Below are 9183 nucleotides of genomic sequence, written 5' to 3'. Positions count from 1 at the left end.
TATTACAATCGGACATTTTATTATATTTATCGACCTTTTAAAAATAGCAAAAAAACGAACAGTTTTATGTACAAAAAGTATTACTTGATACTCAAACCAAAACCTCTAAGAGTTAAAAGCTTAATTGTTTACATAGTATATCGCTTTTTTTATATTAAATATTCCATAACTATAAATTTCTAAAAAAACAAGTTTATTTATTTGATTAAAAAATCACACACGAGTTTAAGATATAGGCTTTCCAAACAAGTTTATGAAAATAAAAATTTCGTTCGTATAGCAAGTTATCTCATAATTTTACTTGTTTGATAACTTACTTTGAATAAAAGTTTACTTTATTTTGTCTAGTAAGCCTTTAAACTTGTTGGTTTGAAGTTTAGGGATTTTTTTGTTTAATATTAATAAAATAATAAAAGCTGCTTATAAACTTTAAATTTATTAAAAAAAAAATTGAAAGTACTTATTTTTTGATAACTTGTTTCCCATTTATCTACATTTTTATCAAATATACGTTTAAAACGTGTAGTTTATTGGTTTGATTATTTTCAAACTTGCGTCTGTTACAGATTTTTGTTGATAAAATCAGTTATTACGTATAAAAATTATTTAATTGCTTAGAAAAAGTTTTAGATTGATGTAAATTTTCGCTTTTGCAATTTAGTTTGCTCAATTTTAAATTATTAGTGTTTGATAGTTGAATTGAAAATTATGGCTCACATAAATTTAAATTTTTATTTTTTGCAATCATCATCACAACCAGCGTATTTTTGTTCTCCATTGTCTTTTCCTTCTATATAGCAATAAGAGTCATAATACCATGATTTAGGATGACATATTCCATCATATATACAATGTGGATTGCAACCTGAAATTTATAACTCTAGTCTGTAATTGCTTGTATTTTATTAAAATATAATGTTTTAATTTAACATTTTCAAGTTTAAGCAATAACGATCAATATGTCCGTTTAATATATTTTACTGTGTCCTAACTTGTTACATTAGAAACTACCTTCTTAAATAAGCAACTAAACTTTAATAATATTTCATTGCGTACTAACTAATAGAAAACGTTTGCTTAACCACTTTTAAAAGACTTATATGTTTGTGTTTTATTATATAAATCAAAAAGTTAAATAAGTGAGCTACGTTATTTTACATATATTTACTTACGTTATAAGCTTATTTTACTTCAACTAATATATAAAACCTTCATTCGACTTTAAATTAAATATAATTAGCTTTTATAAAGAAAAAGCTCAACTTCATATTTTTTCTAAAACTAGTAGTTTTTGAAGTTTTATTTAGTTTACTTAAGGTATTTAACATTCAAAGCGCAAATTTAAGCAAACTTAATCTTACAAGAAAAACAGTAATCCTTTTTTTTAGTCTAAAGTGTTAAAAAATAAGTACATGTAAAAAAATATTTTAATAGTCACAGTTTAAACGTTTTACCATGGTTAAACACATGCTTTGAAACTTCAACGAAAATATACGTAAATTTTAAAAGTTTTTTATCAAAATTTTCTAGGCATTAAAACTTTGCTCTGAACATTTATTGAATAAAAACTTATATTTTAAAACAGTACTGAAACTTAAAACAAAAATATGATAACAACTTTTAACAAAAATATAAACTAGCAACCTTTTTCAGTTGTTGTTTCTTTGTTTTTTTCAGTGATCGATTTATTTTTTGTTAGTTTCAGCGGAGACGTAGTTGTCTTTATTTTAGTCGTAGTAGTAGTTTTTATTGGAACTGTTATAAACTCTGTGTTAGAAATGGCTGCTAAAATCAAAAAAATATTAAAAAAATTAATTTTTATGTAAACCAAGTATCTTTACAGCGTCACGATGATTTAAAAAATTTAAAAACCTTCTTTAGCACTGTAAGAGGTTTTTAAAGTAAAGGTTTAACAAAAATAATATTGTTTTATTATAAAAATGAGTTGCAAAAGTTTTTTGAATACGTTATTATGATCGATACCTTGATAACAGCTAGCCGATTTCAGATCTACAGTTCCATCTGAACAGAAAAATGATAGTTTTCTCGAAGGTGTAAATCCACTTCTACATTTGTATACAACTCTCGATTTGTGCTTAACTGTTGTCTTATCGGGAGCAGCATTGTTCAAATCGGGAACTTCACAATCTGTTTGAGTAGAAATCACGCAAGTAAAATATTAGCTATATAACAAGCAAGTAAGTTTGTTACTGCAACTAAAAGTATTGAAGTTTAATTATTTGCTTAGCTTAGAGGTTTATCTCAATTCCCTTAGCTAATGCGATGATAAACTGTTAAACCTGTTTAGTTTAAGTAAGCAAATATATAATACGTTTAATTAATAATTTAGAAAAATCAATTTAAGTTTAGTGTTGTTTCTTAAGGTTTAAATTCTGTGTTAAAGATTATTTCACTTTGTAATTAACTCATCCAAAATACCAAATTTTGAAAGTTTTTCAGTTTTAAGAGATATTTTCTAACAACACTGTAAACTATTTGTATACCTTGATAACATTTAGCTGATCCGATATCAAGTATTCCGTTGCTACAAATAAATGATAATTTATTCAATGTTGTAAATCCTTTGTTGCAAAAATAAGAGACTTTTGATTTATGTTTTACATTTGTCTTCTTATCTGAGATAGCATTGGGTAAGTTTGGAACTCTACAATCTGAAATTTGTTATTAAAGTGGTAATATAATATAGTAAACCCATAAAGCATATAATACGAGTAATTTTGTTTCTTTAAACAATAAAATTAAACTTTTATAACTAAATTGGGTGCACGTCATTTTAAATATGTCAAAAACAATTTATAAATATAATTTTAGAGGTTTTTAGTTACTTTGAGTTATATATCAAAATTTTTTGTTAGCAACATAAGTTCAAAAGAATATTCAATTTTTTTCAGTTTTTTATTACGTTCAAACTTTTTTTAGAGGTATGATTTTTTTTTATCTTTAATAATTGTAAATATTTGAGCAAGAATTGTTGTAACTTCAATTGTCATTTAATTACTTCGTTTTAAAAACTTTTACAACCTCGATAACATTTAGCTGATCCAAGATTAATTTTTCCGTCTGAACAATGAAAAGATAACTTTTTTAAAGCTGTAAATCCTTTATTGCAAGTATAAGAAACTTTTGATAGGTGTTTTATAATCGTATTATCTGGTATAGCATTTGGTAAGTCAGGAGCAATGCAATCTGAAAGCAAATAATTGTAATTAATACAAATAAAAAAGTGTTCAAGTGTACATGGTAATCGTTTAATTTGTTTCAACATATGTAAAATCTATATAAAATAAAAAAGATTCAAAAGTAAATAAAATGTAAACTCTAATAGGTACGCAACTATTTTTATTTGTAAAAGTAATAGCAAATTTCAACTTATTAAAAAGTTGTCAACTCCTAAACATTTTCATTAATTTTTTTACTTTATTTTTTTATTTTTTATGACCTTGATAACATTTAGCTGATCCAAGATCAATTATTCAATCTGAACAATAAAATTATAATTTGTTTAAAGCTGTAAATCCTTTGTTGCAAGTATAAGAAACTTTTGATTGGTGTTTTATAACCGTATTATCTGGGATAGCATTTGGTAAGTCAGGAGTTATACAATCTGAAAGCAAATAATTGTAATTCATACAAAGTTAAAATAAATTTTAACTAAATACAAGAGTTTTTGAATATGTTTGATCATGCATATTGTAATCAAGATATTTTTAAGAGCTAATCCAATTTAAATTATAAAAGGTAGTAAATTTTCAAATTTTTTGTTTATAAAGTTTATATCGAAGTTAAGCCGACTAAAAAAAGTTTTATTATTAAAATAACTGCATTAAATTGTTTAAGTCTAAATCGTAAAATTGTTTTTACCTCTATAACATTTAGCTGATCCAAGATTAATTATTCCATCTGAACAATAAAAAGATAATTTGTTTATAGCTGTAAACCCTTTAATGCAAATATAAGAAACTTTTGACTGGTGTTTTACATTTGTTTGATCTGATATTGCATTGGGTAATTCAGGAGCTATACAATCTGAAAGATTAAAAATTGCGATTGTTCAAGTATTATAAGTAATAATGTTAAAGTATATATGGTAATCTTTTAGTTCTTTTTAACATATATAAAATCTAAATGAAAAAAAAAGCTTTAAAACTAAATTAAATATAAACCATTAACGCTAATAAGTACGCAACTATTTTTATTTGTAAAAGTAATAAAAAACTTCAACTTATTAAAAAACTATCAATTCCTAAATAATTTAACTAAAACATTTACTTTAATTTATTTATTTTAACCTTTATAACATTTAGCTAATCCAAGATTAATGTTTCCATCTAAACAATAAAATGATAACTTGTTTAAAGCTGTAAACCCTTTAATGCAAATATAAGAAACTTTTGACTGGTGTTTTATAATCGTATTATCTGTTATAGCATTAGGTAAGTTAGGAGCAATGCAATCTGAAAGATAAAAAAATGTAATTAATAAACAAAAAAAGCTTTAAAGACAAATCCAATTTTAACCTTTTATACCAGGGTTTCCCAATTTTTTTTTCAAAAGGCCCATTTAAAGAAATTAAAAAAGCTGTTTACTGAAGAGTTTATAATTGGTACTATAAACAAAAAAAATCTTTAAAGACAAATCCAATTTAAACATTTTAAACCAGGGTTTCTTAAACTTTTTTACAAAAGACCCCCTTTTCAGAAGTTAAAAAAGCTGTGGCCCCCTCCAACAAGACTACTCAAAAAACTATGATTAAAAACCTTTTTTCTTCTTTTTTTTGCTCTTCATCTGCAACTGCAGAATATCTAGTGTAAGCTTTAAATTATGACCTTATGGCCTCCTAAATATCTGTCATGGCCCACTTTGGAAAACCCCGTTTTAAGCTAATAAGACGCAACTATTTCTATTTGTAAAAGTGTTAACAAACTTCGATCTGTTAAAAATTTGTTAATTTCTAAATGATTTCATTAAAATCTTTATTTAAATTTTTTTTTATAACCTTGATAACATTTAGCTGATCCAAGATTAATTTTTCCGTCGCTACAAATAAATGATAATTTGCTCAATGTTGTAAATCCTTTGTTGCAAAAATAAGACAATTGTGATTTATGTTTTACATTTGTTTGGTGTGAAATAGCATTGGTTAACTTAGGGGCTACACAATCTGTAAAAAGATGTGATAGTTAGTAAAAGGTATTCATTAAATAGTACTTAAACAACAACTAATTAAAAGTTATCGGTGTCTACTTTGATATGGAAACGAAAATAAAATGAATATTTAAGCTTCTAATTCTAAAGTATATGTTATTAACGAAAATAGCAATACTTGTCAACTTTTTTCTTATAAATTTTCTTCTTCGAATTAAAAAACGTTTTAAAACTCTTGTACAAACGTAATTAAAATTCATATTTTCAAAAGCATTTCACTAATTACTTTACATTAAGAATTGAATTTTTTAGCCCTTTTCAAGTATGATACAAAACCTCTTTTTATTTTTAAGTTGTCTTTTTATTACCTCGGTAACACCTGGCCGACCCAAGGCTAATATTCCCATTTTCACAGGAAAATGATAATCTATCAAAAGAAGAGAACCCATCATTGCAAAAATAATAAGCTTTCGACTGGTGTTTTATTTCTTTTTATCGAAAGAAGCATTAGCTAACTCAGGTGCATCGCAATCTACGATTTGTTTTAATTGTTTCTAGCTAAAACTTTTAAGTTAATTAAAGTTTATTCTAAAGAAGACTTGATAATTGAAATAAACACCTTAAAAATAGTGTTTCTTTTATATCAAACATAAACCGATTTTCTATAATTTTTTGAAACGATTTATGAGTATCATTAAAGTTTTACTTTTCTTCTTTATTTTTTCATTTAAAAGCATGATCTAATGATAAAACTTGTCTTTTATGACGTAACAGGTTATATTACAGTTAAAAAAAATTATCGCACTACTTTATAAACAATTTGCTTTGTTTACCTTTAAAGCAGTTGAATGTGGCTGTTTCATTATTTGGTACCAGTTTTGAATTTACGCACTTCCTGTGTGGAAATGGGTTGGAGAAGCCAACAGGACACAAAACTTCCGTGAAAGAGTTGTTAAGAACAAGACGGTCGCCAAACTTGACGTTTCGCACTTTTGTCAAATCGCAATAAGTTTCTAAATTTAAATAAATCAATTAAGAAAAAATGTTAATGTTAAACTAGCAAAACTAACGGATACAGAACTGAGTTGTGTCAATGTTGAGTTTCCGTTGTTACACGCAAACGACAGTTTTTTGTGGGAGCCGTAACCCCATATGCAGTGGTAAGTGACATTCGATCGGTGCCTGATTATTTGTCTGTTTGGGTTCGCATTATCTATTGACGGGGCTGTGCAGTCTGTTTATTAAAGTTTTATATTTTTTATTAAAAACAGATAAACATTAAAAAAAAAATCCACTTGCTTTGGTATTTTTCATTCATAACTAAAATTTATACCACATTATGTACTACCTAATATAAAAATTAAAAATGATGAAAATTTTATTATTTAATATTATATGTATTAAAAAAATAAAAAAATACGTATAGTGCAAATATAATTCTACATTATTATATAAAATGTTACAACTAATATTTTGAAAAAATTTTAACAAAAATTTTACAACATTTGCTTAGTTAATTTTACTTACTTTTTAATAAACAAGGTTTTATAAGTTGCTAAACTGATACACATTAACTTTTATATAAGACTAGTGAACAAACATTTTTTTATGTTTAATACTCTATTAGGGACTATTTGGTTTTGCAAGTGACAAAAATTGTTCGCTTTTAATTACTTTTTTTACTTAACTTTGTACAGAAAAAGAATCATAATGTTTTTATGTTCTATCTATGAATTTTTTTCATAATATCTATGAATTTGTGTTCTATCTACGAATATATTTAAACAAAATCATAATACCTTTGTAGCATTTAGCTGACCCAAGATCGATGTACCCATCTATGCAATAAAACTCAAGCTTTTTTGAAGCTGAAAAACCTTTGTTGCACTTGTAGGTGACTTTTGACTGATGTTTGGTTATTTTTTGTTCCGGATAACCATTAATTAAATTCGCGGAATCACAATCTGTAAAGTAAAAACGATAGTTTGGTAACATTTCATTTAATAACACTTATTATATAGATAAAACCAGGCTAGCTTTGAAACTTCTTTAACTTCATAAAATACTTATGAAATTTTAATTAGTTGAGCAGTAGTAGTCTGTTTCCAAAAGTTATAGCTAACAGAACGAGTTAAATGTATTTCCAGCATACTAACTCAATTATATAATTTAATTTACTTTAATGTTCTTTCAAGATTAAAATTTTTTTGCAGTGAATAATTAGTTCATCGAAATAAAAAAACTCCGTCAATATTTACAAAACAACGTGTATAAACGTAATCAGTTTTTAATAAATCAAAAGAAAATGATAAAAAACTTTTGACGAAAAATAATTCTATAAATGAGAAAATATAATTTTTAAGTTCCTATAACTTCTTTAGGTATAAATACAGAAAATGCTAACATTTAAAACTTGTTTTTAAATATATAGTACAAAAACATTATATAGCTGAAAAACTTCCAAGTACTTTAACTTCCATGAATATTAAAAGTATCGGTAGCTTATAATATTTGTTAAATAGTTTTACTTTAAATTTTAACATAACTTTTTTTTTTTAATTGTAACAACATAACTAAACTAAAAATACTTAAAATTACTGTCTATTCTAAACCTTTAATTTAACATATCGTGCAAGTAAAATAAATAAATATAAGGAGAAAAATATAAAAAAAATTACCAAAATTTTACGTTGTTTATTGTTCGTTAAAAACTAAATAATTTTACTGCTAAAACTATACTGCCACAATATTAACAGTAAAAACATTTTGTTTTTGTTAATTTTTATTTTAGAACTTCGGTGTTAAACTAGTGTGTTACAGTAACTGTTAAACAAACAAAACTTAAGCTATACTTGTTTTTGAAACGAAATTATAGGAAATCAACTAAAAAAAACCATTTTGATTCTGAATTGTTTAATTTAAAAAAAAGCAATTTGTAAGATACAGATAGGTTAACATTTAAGTTCCTTAAAAGCGTGTAAATATTAAAAATCTTATATTCATAAGTTTACAGTTGTTAATATGGATAAGCTTAATATAAGAAAAAGAAACTCATTTAAGAAATAGGCTTTATAATAAATAATGTTTTCATAACATAAAAAGTTTAAGTTGTTTGTTTTGAATAGTTTTTTACACATATGTGTAAACTCCATAAGTGTTTTAGTAATAAAATTGTGTTTATTTGCATTCTCTAAAATGTAGAAAATACTTGAATACAGATAAATGATGTAAATAACTAAGAATTTTTTAACATTAACAGCCAAATTAACAAAATTTTTTTTAATAACTTTAGTGTTTTGTTCATCGTTATAATTTATTTTGTTACCTTAATCTAAGAAAGCTTTTAGTTAAATTTTAGCGGGAAAATTTTTATGTGTTTATGTTTATAAATTTTGATATGTTCTAGTAATCTTTAAAGCTATTACTTTTTAGCTTCATTAATATAGACATGTTTCATTACTTTTACCTCTAAATAACTAAAAAATAATAATTCAAACTTAATGGTTTTTATTCCTTCAAAATAATAAAATAAATAAATAAAGTAATAAAATAAAAATATTAAAACAATCATTAAAAGTAAAAAAGAAGATTGTAAAAATATTTGTTATAAAAATTAAGGATTAGTTGCCACTACTTTAATACTTTTTTAATCATTTTCTTAAAATTAGTTAATTACGGTTTTAAATATGGAATATACTAAAGAAAGCTATAGAACACATTTTAAAAATATCTATAAATGTTCTTTTAAATATTGGAACTTTTAATCAAAACTTATAAAAGATTAATACTGTATATTTTTTTCAAATATAGCAAACAAATATGTTTTTAAAAACTATATTAAAGCACAAAAGTCATAATTTATTTTAATAGTAGTGAATTTAGCTGCAATTTTAAAAGAAAAATAAATTACAGTATGTGGAAAAACAAATTATCACAACATAGTAAAACAAACTTATACCTTTAATACTAGCTAAAAAGGTGCAGTTTATTTCTAACTACTAGTTTAAAAAACAGTTT

General features: G+C 24.2%; 1 protein-coding gene across 1 annotated transcript; it reads right to left on the bottom strand.

The window, feature by feature from the left end:
• Positions 1 to 731: 731 nt before the first annotated feature.
• On the bottom strand, positions 732 to 7130 carry LOC145847834 (complement factor H-like; the record flags this gene model as incomplete). Its single annotated transcript, XM_082953737.1, has 6 exons — positions 732 to 865; positions 1984 to 2148; positions 2505 to 2672; positions 6000 to 6179; positions 6233 to 6400; positions 6966 to 7130. Coding segments are annotated over 6 exons (980 nt in total), but the record flags the coding sequence as incomplete, so codon positions are not given.
• Between the last annotated feature and the right edge of the window lie 2053 nt (positions 7131 to 9183).

Source organism: Thalia democratica, unplaced genomic scaffold (genome assembly GCF_965202585.1).
Source record: "Thalia democratica unplaced genomic scaffold, ktThaDemo2.hap1.1 HAP1_SCAFFOLD_1126, whole genome shotgun sequence".
Lineage (NCBI taxonomy): Eukaryota > Metazoa > Chordata > Thaliacea > Salpida > Salpidae > Thalia > Thalia democratica.
This window is presented reverse-complemented; position numbering and strand designations above follow the sequence as displayed.